This window comes from Bombus terrestris, chromosome 13 (genome assembly GCF_910591885.1).
Source record: "Bombus terrestris chromosome 13, iyBomTerr1.2, whole genome shotgun sequence".
Lineage (NCBI taxonomy): Eukaryota > Metazoa > Arthropoda > Insecta > Hymenoptera > Apidae > Bombus > Bombus terrestris.
This window is the reverse complement of record NC_063281.1, coordinates 9,265,631-9,293,112: the sequence shown is the minus strand read 5'-3', so window position 1 is coordinate 9,293,112 and position 27,482 is coordinate 9,265,631. Positions and strand designations below refer to the sequence as shown.

General features: G+C 37.5%; 1 protein-coding gene across 7 annotated transcripts in view; it reads left to right on the top strand.

Moving 5' to 3' along the window:
• The window catches only part of LOC100647940 (5-hydroxytryptamine receptor), a 168,931-nt gene that overhangs the window by 122,606 nt on the left and 18,843 nt on the right, over positions 1-27,482 (top strand). For 5 of the 7 annotated variants that reach the window (XM_048411475.1, XM_012315707.3, XM_003400253.4 and 2 more), the window contains one exon: positions 8,378-8,511. In XM_048411475.1, coding sequence (XP_048267432.1) covers positions 8,378-8,511 — 134 coding nt within the window. Of the gene's footprint in view, positions 1-8,040; positions 8,186-8,377; positions 8,512-27,482 lie in introns of all 7 variants that reach the window. The other 2 variants (XM_012315708.3, XM_020866160.2) reach the window with 2 other exon arrangements.

The window sequence follows — 27,482 nt, the reverse complement described above, 5'->3', positions numbered from 1 at the left end:
TATCTTGATGATTCACGAATGTTACTGGTAGTTTCTTTTCGTTTGATGATGATTCGATGAACCATCTGCGTAACCCTCACTCGATTCGTGGAAGTTGACAGGATTGTTTTACTACCGTCTCCTTCATTTTAGTGTCGAGCCTCCTTTGGATTTGTAGCTTTCTTATTTTGTTACATTTTTTCTCTCCTTTATCTTCTTCAGCCTACGTTTGTGTTATAATTATTTTCTTTATCCGTTTGTTAGTTTTGGCGACATTTTCTAGGATAGTTCATGTCTTAAGATGTTTGTTATCTTTATATTTTTGGAACTATGGCTACCAATTATAAGTAGAATATTTTATTTTGTTAATCTTCAATAATACTGGCTGAAACTTTCAGGGATTATTTTATCTCTTTTAACCACTGCAGGCTATTACTTGGAATTGTACTTATTGTTCCTTCTTAATCCTTCCGTTTTCCTCCGGCGTCTTTTTGTGCAGCTTTTTGGAATAGTGGATTAAATTAGAATATTTAGATTTTTCATTTAAAATTCAGAATATTTAGATAAAATTATTAAATAAAATACTTTCGTTTAATATAGTACTTTAAATAAGGATTAAATCTACTCAAGTATAAAATATTCTTCGCATATTATCAGGATTCTTAATTCGACAGATATCGTTTTAAAACGATAAATTTCTATTTAATCGTACAAATACCTATATCTCATGGCAAAATTCAAAATGTGTCTTAACATTACGGATATATTTAAAACACCAATTAAATCTGATTATTATCCTTTCCTATTGTCTCCATAATTTTTGTATAAAACTTTTTTTCTTACCATACCGCATTATCCATCAATTCAAAACGCGTTCCATTATTTATTAGCCTAGTACTAAATACTTCCATTCACACCGAAACAAATCTAACTTTCTCATCAATTTCCACGGGCAAGAAGTAGTTCCTGACTAACATCGTATTCTATATATCTTAACATAATTTAACTCGGTCCGAATGATAACAGTAGCGAACAAGGAGAGGGACAGAACGAAAGCAGGATATGGCGAAAACCCGGGGAAAACGAACGGAGGAAGAATAAGAAAAGTTTCTTCGGAAATATGAGTTGTGGCTAGTTGAATGCAACTACGAAGTAGTTTAATTAGAAGGAACACCGTGTTGGACGTTCGTCGGTCGACTGCAACTTCTTTAGAGCTAAAGGAAAAGTTACATGAAATCAATGAGTTGTCTCGGAAAGAATTCGACATTCTCAAGCAGAAGGCATTTGCGGAGAAGTGGAAGATCTTTTTCTGGAACGTTTATTCAAACCGGAGGGGAGAGGGATTGTTCGAGAACCGTCGGCAAGAACAGCGAGAATTCAGCTACTTCAATCTGACTAGCGTGTTCGGGGTTGGAAAGTTGGAACGCGCCAGTGAACGTTCCACGGAGCCGGAAATAAATATGACAGTAAGTTTCCGGCTCGTAGTGCCGGCTAACGCTCGAACGCACATCGCGCACGCCGTTACTCTGCGTCCTGGATATTCACTTTAGCAAAATGTATCGCTGATTCGTGACGAAAATGCTCGTTGACTCTTGTATGAAAAATCTTCACTCAAGTGTTAATACCGTTAATCAGGCAAGCTTCGTTTAAGGAATTATTCGTTGATATTGTTCCACGAAAATTAACGATTAAACGAAAAAAATATTTATTCTTCCATGTAGATTTTAGATTTTTCTCTTTATAGAAGTACGTACACGATTGTTGTATTTGTAGAAATATCGAACAAATTTAACGAGCAACGGTATCATAATTGGAGACGGTTCCGATTCAAGATTAATTCGTGCATTAATGCTTTTAATCAGACAAGCTGCGTTTAAAGAAATATTTGTTAATTTTGCTCGCTGAAATATTTCGTTCGAGCTACAATCGACGATTATTCAACGAAAACGTATTTATGCTTCCGTGTTGATTTTATATTTTTTGTTACAGAAGAATGAACAGTTTATTAAAGAGCAGACAAAATGGTATCACGTTTGAAAACCACCTTATTCAAGATTAATTCATACGTTAATACCTTTAACGAAATAAGCTGCGTGTAAAGAAGTATTTGTTGGTTTATTCGGTGGAAATTTTCTTTGATATTAAAATCGACAATGACTAAACGAAAACGTATTTACATTTCAGTGTCGATATTATATTTGCCTTTTATGGAAGCGGAAAATTTGGACGGCGAACAAAACGGTATCGCGGTTGAAAACTACCGTATTCAAGACTAATTCATATATTAATTCTCTTAACGAAACAATCGGTGCATAAAGAAACATTCGTTGATTTATTCGCTGAAAAATGTCATTGACATTAATATCGACAATGATTAAACAAAAGAGTATTTACATCTCAGTGTCGTTATTATACTCTTCCCTTTTAAAAGCGAAAAATTTGACGGGCAAATAAAATGTACTATCACAGTTTGCAAACTATCTCGTTCAAGGTTGGCTGTGATTTATTCGAATTTCATCAGGCTCATCAAGTTATCAAAACCAACTTACAGTTCGTTTATGTTCGAAAACTTGGTTGGTGAAATTTCGTTATTTACAACCGGTGACGGTAATGCTTGCATTGCTAATGATCGCGTGCCAATTGAATCGAATGGCGAAGACGAAGTTTGAGAACGAAGTTCCTATCTGAGCTAATTCGGAGAGCTCGTGCAGTGTGTCAGAAACATCAAATGCGATTAAACTTGGGTAGAAAAGTACTTCGATTAGCAGTGACCAGCGCCTGAGGGGGACGATGTCAGTGTTTGACCGGCATACATATTCATACGTAGACCGAGGCTGCTCCTCCTTTCTCGGAGTTGTCTGACTGTAAATTCTGTTATTAGTACAGCTCGCTGCCTAACTAACGGCCCGTTGAACATTGCCCAGGTATCCATATCTGTGTCGAAATTAGAGTAATTTTACGGACGCTTGGCAACGACCAAAACGCTCCGCGTAATTATGTCACAATTTTCACATATTGTCACATGACGTGTGATTATTGGCTTTTAAATAACACTTATCAAACCATAATATTAGTTATTGTGCATCGTGATTAAATATCGCACAATGGAAAATGTCTAAATTGCTCTTATTATTTTGGGAGATCATTTAAAACAGAGAGAGAGAGAGAGAAAATGACGATTGCTTTTAATTGATAAACGATTATTTAAGACAGCCATTATTGTTTTGTAAAAATTCTTAGACGCTAAAGGCTGTACCAGAACCTATTGCTGAATAATATCAATCGTTTCTGAGCGTATCGTGAGACAAACGAAACTCTAACGCATCGAGATGTTTATCGTTGATGCGCGGCTCGTTTCGACCACTTGCGATGATTACGAGAATAAAACTTAATCGTCGACTAATCAGTCGAATGTCAGCTGAATCGCGTAATAACGGAAAATCGTTTTAGTTTTTATTCCAGCACGACTATTACGTCAATCTTTACACGTGAGTAATCGTCTATCAAAGTGCTTAAATCGTTGATCTAGAGCTATACTGGTTACTCGATGTCCATAAGCTTCGCGTTATTGCCCAATAAATATTGAGTTGGCTACTCAATACCTCATCGTATTGCTAACGAATAACTACGCCTATGGTAATTGACAGCTATTTTCATTTCGCTCTCCGGGTCCAATAAAATATACTTACTGCTCTTCGTCTAAATTTAAATGACTTTCAACTGCATCCATTCAAAAGCATAGAATAAAAGTCAAATTTTTCTCAACCCATCGACATTTACCATTCTTTTGCGACAAGTTCGACTTTCATCATCTCTATTCCATGATCATTTTAATAGCACGATTCGCTCGTTGCTCTACTGTTCTACAGAATATTCCCTCAATTATCAGAATGACTACTCAAAAAATGATGATTATAATCGATAAGCTGTTGTCTAGAATGAAATGTTCTTTGAATAGCTTATTGACAAAATCAAGATACCATGGATTGAATCGCCGTTCTCATATATAACGTTAGACATATAGCCGTTCTTATTCCACCTGAATTTGAATGAGTTTTGACTCGTGCATCGAACAGGGGAAGATAAAACTCGAATTTCCTCCAGACAATCACCATTTGCCATTTCTTTAGTCAGCTTTCATCCCAGTTTCATCCCCTACCATCACCTCGACCGAGCGATTTCTCGAACGTTCTTTCCACTGTTTTACGATTACCATCTGGAACGTTGAGGTTTTCTCTTCGCTGATCCTCGCGCAATTTTATTTCGTGGCTCATAGTAATAGAATGATGGAGGAGGAGGGGGAGGGGAAATAGCGCGTACTGTAAGAGGTTGGAGAAAGTAGTCGTAAAGTGCAACAGCGACGTATCGTGAAGAGAAAAGAATTATTTCGCAATAGCAACCGCGTGGATCGAAAACGTTGATGCGTGCAGCCGCGTATCCTGTGGGAGAGAAATTGAATAATTTAAGAAGAATGGCTCTCGACCACAGGTGGTACCGGCTTACGTATTCCACCTGCGTTCATACAGTTCGCCTTGAAAGCAGAAACACGAACATCTCGCTTAAGCCTGTGTGCACGTTGAGCTTTCGCGTCACGCATCTTGTATTCTCGAGTGAAAGCGGTGTGTCGTCTATTCATTTATAATAAAACGTTGTACTGCGATTAACGGCCACGGTTCAATGCTTCTAACGAACGTTGGATACCGTCACGAATTCCTTGTTACAGAAAAGAGCTGTACGAAGCGAAGAGAAGCGTCGTTACGAATGAATGAATGCGAGATAAAAGATGGAAAGTGTATTTCCCTGGTTTATTTAGTAAGACGTAGAGGTTGCAGAGCAATGAGATCAAGAATGAATTCGTGATTGCGAACAGACCTCTTTCAAACGACTAGTTTTAAGAATGAAACGGTGAAAGCGTGAAATTCTCTTGAGCGGAGGTAATTTTTTTGCTCGAGAACGTGAATTAAAATTTGAAAATCACTTTAACACTAGAATTATCTGTTCTTCTTTCACTTGGAATTACGCAACGAATTGGTAGATGCTATTGATAGAGTTTTGATTCGAAATATGATTATGCGAGTTTTCTAGAAACGAAATCAACTGCAATCATTCAGAAGACTGTTCGTAATTATTTGGTTTTATTTATACATTTCCATGATCGATAACGTGTTCATATAGATTAATATATTTCTGTTAAATTAAGTTTTCGCGCGAAACACTTTATTTCATATTTTAAAGGCAAAATGAATGATCGATGTCGAGTTCAGCTCGACGTAGAACTACAAACGAGGATAAAACTATAAGCATATAAATGTTTCTTAACAGATGATATAAATGTATATTTTATTTCTTAACATGCGATAAAAATTAATGTTTCTTAATGTTAAATAAAAAAGTATTGTGTGCCCAAGATTTCTCAAGCACGAAAGCTAATGTTCCAGAAATTGTAATATTCATTGGATGATCTTCGATGGATTCCGAAAGGAGTTTGCGTTTACTAACTACGCCAAGCTCTCAACCTATTTCTTTTTTTTATTTTTACTTTATTTCTATCGAATTCGTAACCTTAAGAAAGAATAAAGTACCGACTTAAAATCTCCAAGAGACTTTGACTTTAATCGTACGATCTTGCAACGATCTCTAGCTTGAGCCCTTAAACGAATTTCTCGTCGATGCTGCAATCCTCGCACGATCTTTGCCCGAAGCTTGCGACCTTTTACCGACTTTACTACCGAGCTTACGATCGCGCTATGGTTTAAAATAAGAAAGAAAATAGTCTCTCATCAGTCGAATTCGACTAAAATTCTGACGCGCACTGTACTATATCCACGAAACGAAGGATAAGTTTAACACCATCTTCAGGGCAAACGACCGGAACGCGACCGCTAATTTGAAAATGCTCCTCGCCAAGCACCGTTCATTTATTCGTATTAAACGCTTTACGCGGAGTATAGAGTTTACGGTGCAGTAAAGTGCTTGTGACAGCTTCGAGGCTCGATTTTCTGTCGCTTGAACAATTTAGTTCGCGAAGTCGACGAGAGGAAAATATGGGAGGGCGAAAAAAAAAAGACAGCGTGTGCAGTGAAACTACGTTCCCTCTGATCCACGGATTCAACGCGACTTTTCCAGTGTACGCGTGTTACAAATCGACGATTCTCGCGATATAAACGTCGGTTTACTTTATACCTGCCCACCAACGTGAAAAAAGATCGGCGATCGTAAAAAGGATTCAAACGTGCAAATTACCGTGGAAAATTACTGCGTTAGGACGTGGAAAGTACTCGCGCCGTTATTAACAAGCACGAGTAGTCGAAATGGAGTGAAAAGCGTGTAACGCAAACCATGATGCCTATAACAGGGGAAACTGTTAATTTCAACATTGATTCAAACTCCGTAGAAAGCGTAGAAACCAATCTACTCTGCAGCGATAATTGGGTCGAACTTCGATGAATTATAAAAAGCCTTCTAATTTTTATGCAAATTCATATGTTCGAAAACATGATCGAGAAAGTAGAACGTTGGTAAAAAATTGTGTTATGTACCAATTGTATTATGAAAAGTACTAGATACTGTTGATATTTTATATATTTCTCGCATTACGCGCGTTCCCTGCAATGTTGCGTTTCCAAATTTCCTAGAAATGCATAGATATATCCGTAATGTAATTATAAATACGGAACAAATATCTAATCATATTCACGCGCGTGTGAATATCCTCGTGGCACGTGATTCGAGAGAAGAATGGAAGATCGATGAGGCGTGAAGTTTGGAAGAACGTGCCGTTTCAAACTCATCGTTTTATGGGACAATGTTCGACCTCTCGATTCTTCACGGTTTGGCAAACGATAGATAAATTTACGAATTTTCCTGGAAAATATTCCAGACGTGTGCGTTTTGTATCGAATAAACGTTTCGCAGAGAGCGCGTGTTATTTATTCCGCTGCGAGTTTACGTCAATTGCTCGTTGTACGTTCGCTCTGACAGAGATCGACACGCGTCGTCCAACGTTGTAAATTAATTTTTCAAAAACCGTCACGTTAATAGGAAGACAAGCCGAAACTGGACGCGTTTGGCAAATCGTTTTCGCAAAACGATGGAGTTGGCGTGTCTGTTTCGTTTAAAGGCTCGCTACCTGGCCAACGAATAAACTGATTATGCGATTGTCAAAACGTTTGCTAAGCCTTCAAAGCGACGACAGCGTCGAAAGACTAATTACAGAATGTAACAAGCTAGTTGCCTCTGCTTGAACGTCCACCGTTTGCTGACAAATGGATGCTACCTGCAATACCTTCGCCGCTGACTGCGGATAATTAGCACGAGTGTAACCACCACTCGCTAGTGGAAGTGAAATTCAAAGGATAACGAAGATTGATGACGTTCACTAGGAATTTAGCTTGAAAATTGTCAAATTTTAGGTACTTTGTCTCTAGGACGAGCAAGATGCCATATCATTATCAATGGAAAATGTTGGAGAGTTCCGTTAGGCCAGATTTATGATACGGTAAAATACAATTGTTATTTTATAAATAACTTTAATAGTTCGTAGTTACATGATACGTAAGTAGAATTTTAGATTTGCCACTCAATAATAATTTAACTGACTTGTAACATTATTTGGATATATTTTTGGTTCATTCACATCATTAATTTCACATGATACAGTTAGGATATGAATTTTTAAATTGAATTATAAAGAAAATTGAAAAACGTTGCGCCCAATTTTTATTCAAACCAGAGAACCGAATTTCAACTACAAGGTAGTACAACACACCAAGTTGATCAATTTTTATTGCACCTACTTGAAACTGTAATCGATATTTTAACGCTTGAACAAATCAAAGTTAAACTATACATAATTACCGTATCTATCGGTGTATCTATTTATCAAAAATTCCCCCCCCCCACCCCCGCCAGTTTCGACATTAATCTACTCGAAGAGTTTACGCATCCGGAAAATCTGCTACCAGCGACCATCTTTTATCCGGAATTATTAACCGAAGAAAGTAATATGTGGGAATTTTCATCGAAAATGAAACGAGAATCATTCAGCTTCGTGCTTTTCAGGGTTCCTTGGTAATCAGCTTATGAATTATTTACGCGAGTTCCGAGGACCGTGCGCAACTAACTGGATGTATGATTAAAACGGCGACTCTCGGCGAACCTAAAAGTTGCAGCGAACCACCTCAAAGCACGCGCTAAAATCATGTAGGTAGGGGATCTTGATAACGTCACCTATTTCAATGCTCATGAAACAGACTGTGAAATGTTTTGAAAGCATACGATTTAGAGTTTCCTACGAGTAATTATGCGGAAAGCTTAAGTCGCTGTTTTAGGGAATGTTTGCTCGATCTTCACGCGATGGAGTACTTGGGGCATTTTCTAAAACAAATTTTTGTTCCAGGGAACCTGTTCGTGATAGCGGCGATCATGCTCGAGCGAAATCTACAATCAGTGGCGAATTATTTGATCGTCAGTTTGGCTGTTGCTGATCTTATGGTTGCTTGCCTGGTCATGCCCCTTGGAGCAGTTTACGAGGTATCAAAATGTTGAATATTTACCTGTTCATGAGTAAACCGCGGATGTGTAAACTCATGTTTTTGTAAATACGAGTGAAGAAATAAAACCCGAGCATTAATTTGTATCATTCGTTAAATATTGCAAAGGATGTTATATTTTTATTATATGTATTTTTGCAGCACGAAATTTCCCAAAAATACATAAAATACATCCGCGGTCTATTTATAATTTATAACTGCAATATTTATAATAGAAAACAATTCTATCGCGGAAAAAAAACTCGCTGGTAACGATTTATGAACGATGCTTAATGTTTTATTTGTTGTATTATTAACTTGCAAAGTTATTATAAAAGAAGAAAATTTTAATCGACCGATCTTTAAATTCGATGGTAATTTAGCGTATCGCAAGACAAACTGAATGAGTCCAAAAATCCCAAATTTCTCGTATTATACCGTTCGTGTGGTGAGTAGAATTTAATTTTAATTTCAACCTTGATGAACGCTTTTCGCCGAAAAGGGAGAAGGACGAGGCAACTCGGCTCGTTAATTTCTTCTCTGGTGGCTAAAATTTTTCAGAAATTCATTCGAAAATTCGGTTACCGTGTATCTTGTCAAGCTACGGGTAATTTAACGCATTCATTTTACAAATACGTACAGTGGCTCGGAAAAATATTTGAGCTCTTAACATATGTGTTATACGAGTATAAAACATTCTGAAATTTTATTATCACCGTAATAGGACAAGACTGTCCGCATTATAAACTCTAACTCAATTTCTAACCCCTATATACATTTTCAAATTGGTTCCTTTGACCAATATGATCATGATAATCGTGTTTCATTATAGTGCTAATAGAATTTCAAATTGTTTCGTATAAGACACATAATATATATTCATAAGAGGTTTCTTCAAGTATTCGCATACTTTCCTAGGCAATTCCGTAGCAAATGTAGATCGATCATAAGGTTTCTTGCCTCTAAGTTTTACGATCGAACGGTATTCGTTCAAAGCCAGCTATCGAAGATCGTTTGCAGTTAGTGGCTTTAGCCGTTCGATACAATTTGCGCCGGATTAAATTCCATGATTTAACAGAGAATTAACCAAGTAGTTGGCCGAACTCCCGTCGTCTCGAAGAAGTACTCATCTTGTGCACTGGTAATAGACCAGTTTAACTTTAATTGAGAAATTTAAAAAAGGATAAGAAAATAAGTGGAAGAATGGACCAAGTTAATAGGAAGTTTTGGGAAAATTCGTCATTCTGAGAAAATAATCGCGGAACTCACTAGCACTGTTTTCAACGGTGAACGAGATTCAATTTCAATTTCATTCGTTTCCTCTTCCAGACGAGCAGCAGGATTGTTTCGGTTTAATGTATTCCAATGGATTTACGAAATCTTAGAAGACTCGAGAGCTCCTGCAACTCGCAGACGATGATGTATAATTAAAACGGACTCCCCATTATGTAAGAAACTCGTTACGCCCGTCGTTCTATGAAAATTAATTACCGTTTTGAAGTTGTTAAGACGATTACCAGGCAACTTACACAATCGTTTACACCGGTCTCGAATAGTTGCCTCATCGTTTCTATTGTCCCGAATTTCGCGTGATATGATTGAAGTTGCTTCGAAATCCTTGCATCATGCAACTTGTTGTTCCGAAACCTATGAATCCAGAAAATAGGGAAATCGATTCTTTCGATGTTGCTAGAATTTAAGAATCTAAAACATGAAAAGACCAATTATTCTTTCTGTCAACACGATACTTAAATAACTTTTATGGGAAAATAACATTCTGTAGCTAGTTATTCGCTGGAGAGGATTTACGTGGGTCATCGTTAAAGCTTTACTTTGACTTCTCGGATTTCTGACACAATATCTGAAATGTATGAATGTCCCAATCATTTATTTACCTCCACTCTGACCCGGCTCGTTGAACAGAGTACAGTTAAAGATTCTTAAGAATATAGAATTGAATAATAAAAAGTGGGGAATAATGTGATCTAGAAATGCAAAAATGTAGAGAAGTTAATAGCAAGGGAACGAACATTTTAGGGATTTGGAACTTGGGAAAGTAGAATAATTGGTTCTTTCTATCGGTATTACTTGATAATGAATATTTCAGGGATTCAGAAGCCAAATTGAAAATCTCATCTCATCATACTATAGGAGCTCACTACAGAACATTTAATTTAAATTAAACTGCAGCACTGAAGCAATTTAAGGTCTTCGATTATCCAATTAATTATAAAGCCGCGAGATTACTCGCTTCTCGAATATAGTTTCAAAAATATCAATAGAATTATCGTATTAACAAAGTCAAGATTAAGAGGAAAAAATCAGTGATCAAAAATTATATTCTTGTAGCTCTGCTGTTGTCGACATATTTCCACGAGAACAGAATAATATTGTACTCCGATTTCAATGAATTCTCACCACATAAGAGCTCCGGAATCTTCGTTTTATGTTCTTTCGGCAACTTCATCGTACCCGAGGGTCTCCCAATTCGAGCGTTCTGCGAACATGAGTATCCAAGCGCACGACTCTGCAAGGAGTTGCGAATGTATCTTCACCGTCTGCGTAACGCGTTCTGTATGTTACGAGAACACCGTTGGAGTTGGAGATCTTTACATTGTGGTTTCAATGCGTTTACTAAAAATGGACGATTTTTAACCGACAAATAGTGAGAAATGCAGAAGCTGTGCGTATGTATAGAAATTCGATAAGAATTCGCGATATATTACGAATTTATTACTACCAAGTATAGAAATTAACTTGGTGCTGCTTTCAGATGAATTTACTATTTGTTTATCAGCTTTTAGATGAATGCCTAATTCATTGACATTATAAGAGTTTGTTTTTTTCTATTATTGAAATCTTAAGAAATTGTTTCTTGTTTCTTCATTCACTGGAATCATAGGAGGATACATGAGAGAAGTTTCTTCATCTAGTAGCTATTAATTACACAAACTAATTAATTCGTCAAACTGACAAACTGGTATTTAATATTTAAACACCTATTACTATTTTATTCCTTTCCCTTTAAGCAGATGTTTTATAAAACTTTTTTCGCATGTAAATTCTACGAAATCCATCTAAGTGTAGAACACAATCTAGCTAAAGTAGGCGTCTACGTTTATCCATCAAAGGAGAGATATATCAGAGGAATTCCAGGGCCTGTAATCCTCCGAAGTGAAGGTGCTCGATCTCAATCTTCGAGCAATTCCTCATTCCGTAATGCACGTGACGGATATACAGCTTCCTAGCTAGACGTTGCAATGAGCAGCTTCTTATTAGCCAAAGAAACTTCTCTACGTTATATTGTCTTAGAAATTATAGACCGCGTTCAACGCTTTCGAGATGATTTACATACGGCTTCTTGACTGTTACTGCCATTCCAATGTTAAGTTAGGTTCCCGCTTAGTTAGACGGTTACTGAAATTCACGTTCTTCTTACCGGCAAACAGCCTTTAATGTGTTTCACTATTCTGACGTGTAGTCTTGCCTCTACTCTAAGCTTACGTGCACGCAGGCAAACCGTGATAGCGATTCTCCGCTCTAAACTCGTTTAAAACTGTGCAGCTGTTCAAACAAAAAACGTGCGCTGCTGTCCGAAAGCATCTGAACACTTGGCTATTCTTTGCAGGGTGTAATTTAATTACAGAAGTAAAAATTATACATTGGCCAATGAATCACACAGAAACTGATCAATTCATCGATCGAACTTGATGAAATCGTAAATGGAAACGCAGAGGAAAGTGAAAATTACAAATATTATTTTGAAAAGTTCATCCTAGAATTCACCATCATTTATACTATCTTTGTAACAAATAAACTCATGAAAATAAACCCTACATTTGTTGAGATGTTGAATGTTAATCGCATTCTTGACTAATAAAATTAGGAGAAATTAGTATGTAAAATAATGTTGATCATGGAGTTCGGCTTCTGAGAGGCTCAAATAATAACTACGTTCTGCATTTGTTATTTTATATTTTCTACTTGTTAGTTGCTCATTAATTCATATATTTCACGTTCACGCATTGTTATAAAATATACGTAAAATATCCGGGTACTTACAAACGGTAGTGTAGCCGAATGTGACAAGCAATTCTAGAAAAAATTCGGTCCGATTCGTGACACTGAATCTTTCGAGCTTTACAATAAATAAAAATCTCCGTTCTATTCGCACACTTTAATTTTTAAGATTAAATTTGCACAAAGCACCCAACGTGCAACACAGAACTACTGACACGTCCTTCTCGGAAACACATCGCAGTCCTAAAGCAAAGGCCCGCTGGTCACAAACTACACGCCGAGGATTGAATATTTTTGGGAAGCTTTGACAATGTCAGTCGACTCAGTACAAACAAGGCAAGTTGGTCAAAGGTTGGGCGAGCAAGTATTTGTATCAGTTTCTCGGAAGGTGGGAAAGCTGTCTGAACAATTTCCTGTTTCTGCGCTTACCAACCGGATTCTGCACGCTCCTAATTAGAACAAACTATCTTGCCGAACCAGTGCCTTCCCTCCGTCTTTAAATGTTCCCCATCCGATCTTTATTCGCCACCTTTCCTCTAATCGTTCCCTCGTATATTTGCCTTTTCCCTAATCGTATTACTTCAACTATACGCCACTCTTGATATCATTCGCCGTCTATATACGTTCACCTTGGTACGTAGCAACAATCCATTCTCTGCTTTTCGCCAATTTATCTCAACTGCCTCGCTACGACGAGGGCAAGAGAATCGTACCGACACATAGACTCGTTCAATTTTCTATTTCTTACTCGCGAGGATACGGCCGCGTTTAAAGCACATGGCGTGGAAACGCAGTCGCCTTTCTTGCTTCCGCCACTTTTCCCCTCTTCTCCTACTTTCTATCCGACGGTTCTTCGTCGTCTTTCCGCTTGATGGCCGCTCTGGCCTGTGTGGTAATGTAATTGGAAAGCTTGGCCAGTCAAGCCCCGGTGTCGAGCACACAGCGGTTTGCCGTTCTGTTTTTCCCTGTAGCAGCGTGAGCCGCGTTTGGTTACACGGCGAATTCCTGATGTCCGCGAATTCCTGATACGCGTTCCACTGCATACCTCGAAACGTTCGCTGTTACTCTACTTATCTAGCTCGTTTTGTTTCAATTTTATTAAGGATGCCGGCAGAGTGTTCTTTGAGAATGTAGTCAAATTGTATTAAATGAATGAAATTGTTGGATTTATTTAAGAAGTGTGGCGAACGCCACAACATGTCGCAACATATATGCGGTTATACTACTAGTTTTCACACTTTTGCTTCCACACGTGGTCATTATAATTTTTGCTACAATTTTGTAACTTTTCAAATGGATATTACGGTAATATATATCACATACTATGTTGTATTAAGATATTCGTTCGTATGGTGCTTTCATTTTACGTTTATATCACTAGCGTCTATATTTTCACTCGTGCAGATCCCCACGGCGATTTTCTCCTACGCTCTTACTTTTTTCAATAAATATCAAGGCAGTATGTAGTGCTCAGGATATAACACTGTGCTATGAAGGTTCTAAACGCGTTAGAGAAGTCTGTATACTCCATAATGTGTCGTTAAAATGTTTTCTAGTTTACCACTTTAATTTTATACTACTGGTTTCTACAGTTTCATTCGCGTGTGTTCTCGCCACGCTTTTAGCTCCAACTTTTTAATTTTTTTAAAGAAGTGTCTCGGTAATATTTTGTATTGTATATAGTATATATATGTAGCAAAGAAGAAAATAACACCGTGCTATAAAAGTACTTAGCTACTTTTAATCATCGTCCGTTTTCCAAGAATAACAAAATTTTCCACCGGAAAGTTTTGTCGTGTATTTAAATTGCAAGACGAAGGCTGCTCGTCGTGGCAATAAAAGCTAAGTTAAAAAACGCTACGCTGAAGGAATATTCGTAGTATAAGAATGCTACGAATTTTCTGTTCGACTTCAGGCAGTACCATAAATGAACGTGTATCCATAACATTCCGTTCGTTCTGAAATTTAATTTCATAGTTCCAGAACTTATATTGTTTGTGCTCTCGTATCGAATAACTAGTTTACTGGCCGAGTTTTCGCGACTCAAAAGTTTCATTTTTATCGCCCTGTGCTCGGCCTATCTTCTCAAATTCTTTTCTCTTTTCTCTCGTTGTTAGCCAAATTTACGTTGCTTCCTTCCAATTTCCTTCAATTTCCTTTTACCTCCGTTTCTTTGTCCTTCAGCTCATGCCCCTTTTATGCTCTCTTTCTCTTTCATTTCGCAGACCAAGAAAATTTTACCTTCTGCATACAGTATATTTTTTCATGCCACTTTCCCTCGTTCCGGAATTCTTCTCATTATCTTATTTATCTCTTCCTTCATCACCCAGTCATTTATCTTCTGTATCTTCCGTAATTCTCCTTAATAGCTACTATTATTCGTCAGAATTTAAAACGTTATATTTATCCTTTATTTTATTTCGGATCGTATACGCAGGATTTATCAGATTTTCTTCCTCCTTCAATAAACGTTTGATGAAAGGTATCGATAAAGAAAGAATGGAACGAAATTATGGGAGACAAAGCACGGGATAATCGCGCATCTCATCGTATAGTCGATAGAAAATTTCACGGAATTAATCGGGAATGCGTTCGATTTGGACGGACGATCTAAATTGCCATGTTATTGTAATAACGTTACAAATCGTTGGAATCGCGTTCGCATGACAAAGATTAATTTTATCCTCAGAGATATGAAATAGCAGAGATTTAAAAGGGGATTCGCACTATGGCGAAATTTATCGGTTCGGCAGACTGCGAATCTATTTAATTTAGTCATCTGTAACTTTACATTGAAGTACGTTATTCCCTTTCGTTTTGTGCAGCTTTACATTATTTTAAAATACATATGTCGAATATTCGCACGATGACATTTTCAACGAAGAACGATGGACGAATCAAAGGTAATCAATGGACGAGGCAAAGAATGTCACTCGTCAAACATATGATATTTCATCGACGAGGCGACATGGAGAAGTCTGGCTGGCACAAATTTAATGGAATATTGAGAATAAATCAGCGCTCGCGTAACTTATTGCTCGCCACGACGAATGTATCATTACGGACAGATTTATCATACATGCATAGAACCGAAATTTGCAACACTTTCTGTCCATTTCCACTAATTCTCAATTGAAAACCATCAAAATGCATTGTGAGGGCAACGTTCCATTTAGGAAATTCTATGTCACAAAAAGGAAAATACCCGTACACTTGTCGTAGAAAACTTTTATATATTGCGTGTGTCGTCAGATATATTTTGAAATTTCCTTAGCATTGTATTAAAAAATTAGTATATATTAGGTTGTCCGGAAAGTGTCTTTCTTTCGCAAACGTGTTTTTTATAACAGTGTACCTTCGTACAAACGTGAAACCAAGTCTGTGAAATGTCACGGTGTTTATGTCAACAGAACAAAATGGATTGTACGTAATTCGACAAAATAATATAAAACAAGAAACGAAAGAAACTTTTCGGGCAACCTAATAACACGAATAATAGTGTTAAAGGTATAATTGATACTAAAGATGGACTGAATAAATATCGCGATTTATAATATAATTTATAATTGACTTGTTAAATGCTTTGATGATTGTTGTAAAATGTACATCTGTGATAAATATCTTCTAACTTCTATATACATTTTCTGATTCGTTTCAACACTCGCCAATATCATCGTGGTATTGGTTTCTCGTTGCGATTCTAAAGAAATTTCAGAACATTTTCTACAGGACGCATAATATATTCGTAACACATTCCTGTAAGTTCCTGGATATCTTTACGTTAATTTAAGTAAAAATCGAAGACGTTAGTTTGTCTGCAGGCATAAGCCATCCATTGAAAAAACTGAAGCGAAACGAGCGCGCAGAATTAGACGAAGTAAGAAGGGTCGAAAGAAAACGAGAAACTGCTGAGAAACATTGCTATGCTTCTCAAGGTAAATGCACTTATTTGAAAGCTCGTGATATTGCGAGCTGCTCTTAGTGTGTTCCAAGGATACGATGTTCATGCTGAGAAGCAAGCTTAACCCCATGTAAAGAATCTGTGTCTGTGTCTTGAGAACGTGGCAAGCTTATTTGTCGCGACTCGTTTCGTCTACAATTTTCCTTCGCTATTTCCTTTCCCATTTCGCGTCGACTCTGTGTATCGGATGATCCAACGAAGCTTGGCTGTATCCTTCGCCGCGGCTCCCTCCATTTTGAACGGTATTAATACACTGATTGGAATTGCTGGTCTTTCCATCCGCGAAGATGAGAGCTTGGATTAACCTTACCTTCTTCCATTTCAAAAACTGTGAATTATATTGTGAATCAGTGCTCTGCTAGTTTTTATAAAATAGTTATGATATACTGTCTTTATAATTACAGTGTATTTAATTCTAGCATTTACGTACTAATTAAATAGGTCCAATATATATTCGTGTGATATGGTGGGACTTGCGTGCAAAATTGCCTAGAAAAATTTGATAATACGAAATGGAGACGTATGAAGTCTAAGGGAAAAACGCTTCGTTGCGAAATAAGGATACGTGTCAATTGAAAAATTAGTTACGTTTTTCCAACTGTGAGAAGATTTCGTGGCAGAGAATAGAGTTGTTAATTAATCATGAAACTAAAAAGATGATACGTTTCAAGGTTAACACACAATTCTCAAAATCTCGACCCACACCACTGTGATCTTCAATTCACCATTCAGTCTTCTAACATGAAAAACAAGAAAGATTCTAAGTGGAGGGCTCTGTATAATTGATCGTCTTAACATATTCTTCGAACGACAATTCATCACGACAAACATCTGATGTAACCATAATCTAGCATTCTCATTTTAAATATGAAATTTTGTGACTACAAAGTCTACTGCAAATTAAATGGTTCTTATTTTGTAAACGTGTATAGGTTTCCACGCTTTGCCGGCTAGAGTAGATATTAAATTCGATGCAAAGTCAAAAAGCATTCCCCGCGATACTACAGGAGCGTTTACTTCCAGCATCTTCACCTTCCTGCACGAAGCTGTTCCATTTGTTTGTCGAAGAGTTTAGCTCCCTTTGGTGGGCGTGCCAGTGCACACATTGTGCCAGCATTTCCACTGAAGTATGCTTCTGCGCATAAAAGTAGCTGGAATGACTGCTTTTCTTTCCCCTCTTTCTTTTCTCTTTACCTTCTTTTTTTTTATAATCCTTTTTATTTTACGGTCTCCTTCTTACGATTATTTCGGAGCGTGGTGCTTGGGAAATTTAAAGGTGCATTCGTGGCCTCGTTGTCTCGTTTTTCCACGCCTCGATCAGAGCTGTCGAGAAATCTACTCCGAAACTCGAGATAGTTGTCTTTAAATTGCAACACGGGGATCGACCCGTTCCTCGGTAATGATCCCGTTGTGGCGTCATTATCCGGAGAAACGCGTTTCGCGTGTTATTCGCGAATTATCGATACGTGACTGTCATCGCCGACTGTGTTTTAACCGTTGAGAATTCGCGGCCAGCACGGTTCATCGATGAAAGGTCGCGACAGATGTGCGATAATAAAATACAAATTCTATCGAAATTTCTAGATGATTTAATATTGTGGACGATTAATATCGCGAGCAATTCTATTATTTTCGATCAGATACCTGACATCTATAGAATTTTCGCTTAAAATTTCGAAATTTCCGGATTGTCTGAAATTGTGATAAATTATGGCCCTGTGTTATCAAAAAGATGCTTGGAAATGCTACAATTTCACTGTTTTATGAAACTCATATCTGCTTTTGTTCGGCGCGAAATTAAATTCTTCATAACTTGAGAAATGAGACTCGGACAATATTTTTGTGCATGAAATTTCTTCATTATCTTGATGCGTAAAATCATATAGAAATATCGCTCGTTTTTATTAACATACTGTATGGTTTCTTACGAGTACAATCAAAAAAATGACTCCGAACCTTTACGTAATAACGTACATCATTTAACGTCATTTTTTCCATTTACTATTTGAAATCTTTAAAGAAGGAAGAAGCTCAGTCTCTTTCAGAATATTTCCCCTTTCACAGATATTTTCCAATTTTGTCACTAATTACTCACCTCCTATTTAATGAATTTTTAATTTAGCTGAAATTCCTATCAAAGGAGAGTAACAGATAGAGCCGTGCTTCAACCAATGATTCATGAGTCTTTCAAATATTAAATTCAGCCGATCGAGTGAATCGGTTTAACGAACGATACCGAACTGTACATAACGTGGCACGTTGCTATTTGACGTTAACAAACAAATACGCAAATGGCAGCGAAATGATAAAGTCAAAATCAAGCAGAACGAAATACACCGTGTGTTCGACCTGTCGACTTACATTCCGTCTTCAGAATGTAGAGACGATGATTCCTTCCTACTTTCAAGATTTTCAAACGAGTTATTCGCACTGCCTCGTTATGTATGAATCGCGTTTGATAGAATTTGATTGATTGACGATGGAAGTTCGAAAAACGATAGACACGTACAGCGTCTGGAAAAATTCATTCCATCAGGATTCGCGATGGTGATGCCCCTTGAGAGTTAATAAACGCTTGTGCGAGAAGTTACCATTGAGATATTTACGAGGCATCCATATTTTCGCGGTGAAACATGATTCGTTGGATTCTACTTTACTCGACCGATCTGTAAGAAAGTTGCTTTTTCCTAATACGATATTTAAAAATATTAGTAAGAATTATTCTTTAGAATTTTAGAATTACTCTTCCTTGGTTTGTAATTGCGTGCAAAGTTATAAAAAATTGTAAAAAATTAAGCAGATGACCTAGAAAAATAATAGAAAGATAATACTTACCTTTGAGACAACTAAAACGGCGCGCTCGCGAAGTCGGCGACAAGACCAAGACGGACGCGTTTTGGATTATCGTCGTGTTTACGAGGATTTTAAAACGAGGCTGCCTAATAGGTTTACCCTGACGAGGTCGCCGTAAAGCTTCGTGAAACACGGTTAAACCCGCGGGATCCTTTCAACGCGAAATCGTCATAAGGACTCTTTACGTTAGCCATCACGAGAAAGCTCCGGCTAGTACGAAAATATTATCCAGCCTTCTTGTCACATAAACGACCGAGACATAATCTCGAAGAAGAGAAACATATCGATCCAACAGTGCATCTGCTTCGTGGAATTTTCAAACTCGTAATTCTAGTATTAAAATCCAACGGGACGTTCGGCGTTTGGTATCAAATTCCGAATCTTCCGTGAATTTGAAAAGTTTGGTACGAAGATCTTGCAATGAAAAGCAGAGAAGTTTCCGAGTAAAACAGTGTACACACGTTGAAGTAGAATATCAAAGAAGCGGTTTAACGGACGTTGTCAGAGGAGCTAAAATTTATCTAAATGACGATAAAACGTGGAAGCTGGTTGTTAGCGTTGTGAAAGGAACCGAACGTGTAATCATTAGAATCTTCTGTATCGTAAAACTCCAACGAAGACGATGGAAGATATCGTCAACTGTAAATGCTCTTGGATCCTCTTGAATGTGGACACGTCGAACTACGGAGTATTTGTCGCGAGAGCTCCCAAAGAATGGGAAACTTATCCTAGGGGAACGACGCGACGGGTCGCGTTCGAAATTCACGGCTGAAGTTGAAAGTTCGAAGTCTCGAGGTGGTGAAAATTTCGCCAACGTGTTACTCGAATACGCTATGAGAGTTCTCTATCAGCGATAGCAACATCTTTGTAGTGTTAGAGCACATGTAGATGATGTAGGTGCATTTGCAGCTTGTGGAGATTACGACTACTCGTTGATCGTGGGTTTATGAGTTATTCGTTGGTAAGTTTTATTTTCTATGGGACGATACAGAACGTGTGCAAGTGATCTATCGATTTTCGCAGCGAGGAATATTAGTATTTAACTCGGATAAAAGTAATATTTTCTTGGAATATTCTTCTTCCAATTTTTAGTATTCATTTTCTCATCTAATGCCAATCTTGTTAGCGAGAGTTTGAAATTTCGGATAAAGGAAGATTTGCTTTGTCATTTGTATAATCGTAGCTATCGTTCGTTGATGAATTTCATTTCTTGTACAATAAAACTATACGAAACGATATGCATGGAAATGATCTTGATTCTAATGCATTGATTTTAATAATAAAGAACACCCGCGCTTCAAACACTGAATGTGCCATTTTCTTCGAGTGTGTTCTTCTTTTAAAAATCGTCTTTCTTTACAAGCTACGCATTCCTCTCAACTTGTAGCATTTATCACCGTCACCGAGATTTTTAGATATTAAAGTGAAAGAGTATTTTCTGTCATTCGTGAACGTGCGAACGAGGATGCAATATCGTCGACTTTTTCTGGTCGGATAGCAACGCGATCAATGAGAAATCACGCGCGCAGCGTCAAGGGAAACCGTAACGAGTTGAGAGAAAATAAAATCGGGACAACTGGTTCGACGGGAGAAAGGTTTATGTACACATGGAAAGAGAATGGCCGACTTGGAGCAAGAAAAGCAAGCGAACGTTCCACGTGTGCGAAAAGCTTTCAAAGGATCCGACGCTTATCCGTGAATCCAGCTGGAAGCCATAGAGGGATGCAATTGAAATTGAAGGTCCTGTGCAGTCTTCGAAGGTTTCGATACAGACGCACGTGAAACTTTTACATTCGAATCAAGGACGCTCTGACTAAGGGAATGCGGATCATATGGGCTGGCAGCTAAGGAAATGCGGATTTTATCGATACCGACTAATCCGCATTCCTTAGTTGCGAAACCATTGAAATGTACATAAAATACGTAAAGACGTACAAAGATACGTAAAGATTCGTAATACGTCGAGTATACTCGTCGAGCATTTGCTAGCGTTTGATCTCCCGCATTCTACCCGAAATTTCTTCTTTTGTCGTGTCACATATTACTTTCGATACGATCGGCTGACGAATTCTTCGAAGAAAAGATCGCAAACGATCCGACTCTGAGTTGGACGAAACACTGTAGCTTAAAGAATAGCGAAAAATAGTAGACTGTAGATAATATTTAATATAGATGTCATGAAAGCTGTCTTGAACAAATAATAACAAGTGTTAAAAATGATGGATAATAATAGATAATAATGGAAGATAATGAATAAATGGCTGCTGAAATATCTTTATAATTTCAGCTAATGTAAGCTTGCATCAAGTGTTTTGTAGTTTCAATGTACATCTTCACGTTCGTTCCGAATTTTATAAATATATTCATGACAGTCGTGTCTCACTATAACGCTAATAAAATTTCAGTATGTTTCTTATAACTAAATGGCGAACTTTTATGGGAAGTTCAAAGCTAGAAAAATGCACAGAATGCGAGTAATATGGAAAAATCTATAAAATATGGAAAACGTAGCTGCCGTTTATAATATTTCACTGGTAAGTAAAAATTTTCTGTCTCGGTTTCACATTTTTGATTCTTTCATGAAAATTTGCATAAATATCTGTCTACTTATAACGCATGACGTATTGACAACAGATTTTTATAAATAGCCAAATACTTCTGCCAAGCATTGTACTTTCCAACTATTACCACGCTATCGTTTTATTATTAATGCTGACGCATATTTTCGAAAATCGAACGATGCCAGTAAAAAAGTAGACACACGTGACTTATCGTTCCTCCTTTTCGTTCTCCCCGATTTCCTTTTTACGCGGAGTAAGCAAGAGAGAGGTGAATGCGCGAATTCTTATAAATAGTCGTGGAAGCCCGATTTATTTTTCTCCTCCGAACACGACAAAGCACCGTGGCCTCTCCTTACTTATTTTTCAACCAAGCCACCCTTTATCTACCCGTCTTGACGTTTCTATTCTCGATGCATCCTTCGTCCCATCCCGGAACGTCTGCTTATTGAAAGGTTCTCGTACCGATTGCATGACATCCTTCCGCTTCGTCGCGCGTCATATTTCTTTCCTACATGCAACTGGAAGACACGCTTGACCGTTCGCCGCTTCTCCTGGAAAATTGCTCGTTTCTATAAAATCGTTTGTCTGGATGCAACGAACCGAGCTTCGATAGGCGGGCCATGGCTGGAACGTGACTGAAATTTTTGTGAAAGTTTCTTCGAGAAGATTGACCTCTTTTTCTGTCCTGAAATTGATCTTCAAATTGAATGGAAGATGAAACTGAGGCATCAAAATTGACATGGAGAAAGATCTGCCAGAATTTCAAAAGGATATTTCGTTAATTTGGAAACCTGGAATCGACATTTCAATCTTTTTCATTACGTTTCCTTGGAATTACGGGAATTTCAAGATACCGATCGGTGTATACGTATGTCGAAGTTGTACGTGAAACGTTAAATGCATTTTCCTCGGTACCGTGTTCTGCGAATTGATTGCTGATTGCTCGAGTAAAGATTACACTGTATTTTCCTGATATATAACCAAATATATATAGCAAGTTTTCAGCCCCTTACGCTATAATAATCCAATAATTTTTCCTCCTAAGAACGACACCTCCAAATAGAAATACCCTTGGAAGAATTTCGAGAAGGTTTCGAAAATCCAAGATCGTCTTTCACCCAATTTAATATCGCTCAGAATCGTGTCAGTTGTTACGTGCGTTTAAAGAACTTTTTCGTCGGAAAAATTCGATTCGAACGTTTCTCGAATTTCACGAAGCGTAGCCGATACCCGTGTCCTCTCGGTAAAATTGTTGGGAAAGCTTAATCGTCGAATTGAATCGTTCTTCGGAACTTTATTTCGACCAAAAACTGACTTTCCGAGTCGTCGATTCCATCCGGATGGATTGATCCAATTTTTAAGTTATCTCGCGATTGCGTGCGATAGACGAGGAACTTTCATTGGCAGTCAGCCTCGGGGCGGAAGTAGAAGATTATTGATCGAAGTTGAGCGAAGAAATGTGCTCCAGAGGGGCTGGTTCATCGGCTGATTGCACGCATGTACAAAGTATTGCGCGGAGGAAAGGGGCAAAAAGGCAAACGAAGCTCGCGATAAAATAAAGCTTAAGTAGTATTTACCGCGACATCCTGCGTTTATTCAATAATTGCTGGTCTCTTGATACTTCGTACTTAAAACAATTATGGGAGGAGCGACACCCTAAAGCTTTACTGAGTCTGAGAAAATTATTTGCTCGTTGATAATTTAATCGTATTCTAAATTGTAAACAAGCCGTAAGAACGATAAAGGGGTGCGAAAGGGCAAGTCAGGGGTTGAATCAGCGATACAACCAGACACTTTAATCCCTCTTGCATATCATTTTGACGGACGATAAAAAAAGCACTACGTGTATATTTGAAATTATTATTTTATCGTCCTTTGCTTCGCTCGAAAGTGAGGAAAATTAAGAACTTGGACTTGCACGATAGAATTATCAGCGGAGTCTGTGGATGTTGCATTTTTCAGGAGAAGAAAAATAATCATTTTATTTATCTCTGTGGAGCGTGAAAGAATTTCGCCGTTTCAAAGGTTGCGTTCAACGGTTTTGTTAAACGTGTCCTAAATGCGACTGCATTCTGCTACTTCCGGTTTTCTTCACTCGAAAGAATCGCCCGATGCGCATGGTAAAAAGGACGCAGTTTCTTTCTATAGCGTCCTCCGTATCTCGGGATGCCCGTGTACCGTTCGTTATTGTTCAGCCGTTCCATTTCTGCTGATCTCGGCCCCGAATATATATGTATATACACTCTTATTCCGTCTCTCTCCACTGCATCGCATTTTTCTCAATTATTTTCTCCTCGTTTTCAAAACGTTTTGCGAACGTTCGAGAACGTATTGTAAAACAAACGTCGTTGAGTTTTTCGCCCAGGAATCAACATTTTTATTTGATAAAAATAAAATGATCAATTACTCTTTTTTCCCTGGGACAGATATAGTGATTGACAAATATATTGTATATATACAGTTATTGTAGAAAACTGTTATCAATATATTGTACGTGTTGTTTAAAGAATTTTGAAATTTTATTAGCACCGTATCGCGACACGGCTGCTCCAACTATTAGGTTGTCCGAAAAGTTTCTTTCGTTCTATGAGGAAATAATAAAACGCACAACGTTTATTGTTTTATATTATTTTGTCGAATTACGTACGATCCATTTTGTTTTATTGAGATAAACAAAAATGTGACATTTCACAGATTTGGTTTCACGTTTGTATGAAGGTGCACTGTTGCAAAAAACACGTTTGCGAAAGAAAGACACTTTCCGGACAACCTAATATATTGGTCAAATTTGACAGTAATCTGATTATGTGCATAGAAGTTACGAAACATTTACTGCAATCCTGTATTTGGAAAAAGATTGATATACGCCAGGAATAGTTCAATTAAATAAATAGAAAGTCGTACTAATTATTTCGGTTCGTTAACGTAATGGATAATTAATTGTTTAAATATTTTTGTGATCTCTGGAAAATGTATGTTTGCACTAAATATCTCGTGGTTACGAAATTTTAAAATTCTTCGTATAACACTTATAACAATATATATCTATAATAGGTTTCTACAAATGTTCGAGTATATTCGTGGGCATTTGTAGATTCTGCAGAAGCGTCGATAGATTTTCTAGAACAAATTGTTCAGCAAAAGAGGAAGAGAAAAATGTGGAAAGGCGAAGCGCGATAGGAGTCACTGGCAAAGACAAAAGTCGATTGGCTTTCGGAGCTAGATTCCAATACCATGAATGGACTTTTAAGCAGGCGTGCGTCACTCTCTCCTATATATCTTCTCCTCTCTTATCAGCCGAGCTCTTCCTTCCTTCCAATCTTTTGCCTCTTGTCTTGGGGATTCTTTGAACCGACCTCGCTCTGATTTCACGCGAAATTCGCCAGAATAACAGAAAAAATGCTAATTGCTGCAAAGGAAGCCTTTCGCTCGAAGGTTGATTTTTGAGCTTCCTGGAAATTTGTAGTGCCGGGTATTTTAGCAATAAGCAAAACTTATTTGTTAACGTCAAATGTGCTTTTTCAAACGTTCATAAAATTCGTAAAACTTTATCGATTCATTAACTTTCTAAAGGACTTGCATCTTCGCGCCTAACAAATTATCTTTATTCTCAATTATGTCGTATTAAAATTCTTCCATTTAATCATAAACTGACCTAAACGTCAGAAAATCGACAAAAATATATTATCAAGTTTCTCTCCCGATCTTCATATTAAAAATCCAACAATTGAAAGTACAAAGTTTAAGAGTTGCTTAAAGCATAAAGATTCAGGAAATCTAAATAGTTCAAAATGCCCGCGTAATTGTCAACATCAGCTAAATATTCGGCATTTTCCTTCACTATGAAATGCATCCGTCCAAACCAAATAAATATTCAACTCTTAAAACCGGTTCAGAAGACTTAAAATATTCTCGTGCGTATCGTACACTTTAAAATGTTTTATTCCAAAGATTCCACATTTCAAAACAATTTTCTAAACAATACTCGTATTTTTCGGAAATTTAATGACTCTCTGTCAGACAGTCTGTAACAACGTCTTTACGGCCGACAGCTAGGGAAAGGGTATGCTGGTTAGTAAAAATAGAAAGTGAAGACTCTCGACAAAGGATGGAGGTTTTTTGCAAGGTGTGTAGCTGAATTTTTCAAGGAGCAAAGCAAAGGACGATATTCCGTCGAGTGGTTCTTCAGGGACGTGGAAAAATGTTCTCACATGAATTGTATCCTTTGTGAAGTGCCATTAATTTCCCACCCTGGTCATCTCCCTTGGTAACTTTCAGTTCTATAGCCTGCCTCATTTAACCGGCAGTTCTCGATTCAACGAGCCTGGCCTGATTTCGTTTATCCGAGATAACCGAGGTCCCCGAATGTAAGTGGAAATTGAGTTCGCCTGAGTCATTTCACGTAATACTTAAGGCCTTATTTCGATGTCGTTTTCCTCGTCTACATTTAGATTCCGTCCCTTCAGGGTTCCATATTAATTATTCGGCTGAGCTTGTTTAGGGGCCGTACAAAGGCCCGTAGAGACGAATTTAATACAGGTTTTGTGATTTATTGTTCTCGTAATTGATTAGGGTTCAGGATATACGGCTTCCTTTACAACATACTCTTGGGTTTCATGAACAGTGATGAACATTACAAAGGAGTTGGAAGTCTTTAGCTTGTTAATCGAGGATGAGAAGTTGCCAATCTCTTGGATATAATAGTTCCTTTATTGAGAAACATTACAAACGAACTGGAAGTCTTTAATTTGTTAATTGAGGAAGAGAAATTGACAGTCTCTTGGGCGTAATAATTTCTTTAATTGAGAATTATCTATAGATTTGATCCTTATTAAAAGTAGATTAAACCAACTACAAATGTATTTTGCAAGAATTAAAATCGGCATAAATAAAACTCGTTGTTCTCTATTGAATTTAATTTCGTGATCGTAGAAACCTTTGCCTATGTTATAATTCGATTACCAGGTGCAATATATTTAGGAATAGTAATCGATGTAATACATCGAAACGTAGATAAAAGAAAATGATGACTACGAACGTGACTTTTTAAAATTTATCTGAAGGATTATGCGTGAAAATATGTGAGTCATCTATTCTTTGAAATATTCAATAGGTATATATGTTATGCAAATACCTGTATAATGAAGTTGAAAAATTTATAAACAAGCGACGTCGATGAATACTGAATCGCACTCGTTCGACTCCGTTTATCTATTATCGATAAGCATTCGACTGACAATCGCTTCACTGTAAGACAATATTCCTCGAATTGGTTCGACTAACAATAGGAAGTTTTCCAAGTGATATATACTAGTGAGTTTTCCAGATGATATATAATATAAGGATCGACGTCAAGGAAGTTTGACACTTCGCTCATTAAATGTTCCATCTGCAACTCGTATTTTGAGCACTGCATTTCGAACCAAGCGTTATGACAGTTTTGGCACTTGTTGCTCGGAATTGGGGGCATTAATTTCGCTGAATCTCGATTGGAATCGATTTGTCTTCGAGTTACTGCGGCGCCGACCGATTTAGAAAGATCGAACAAATACCTGCCAACGCTGCTTTCAATCAAAT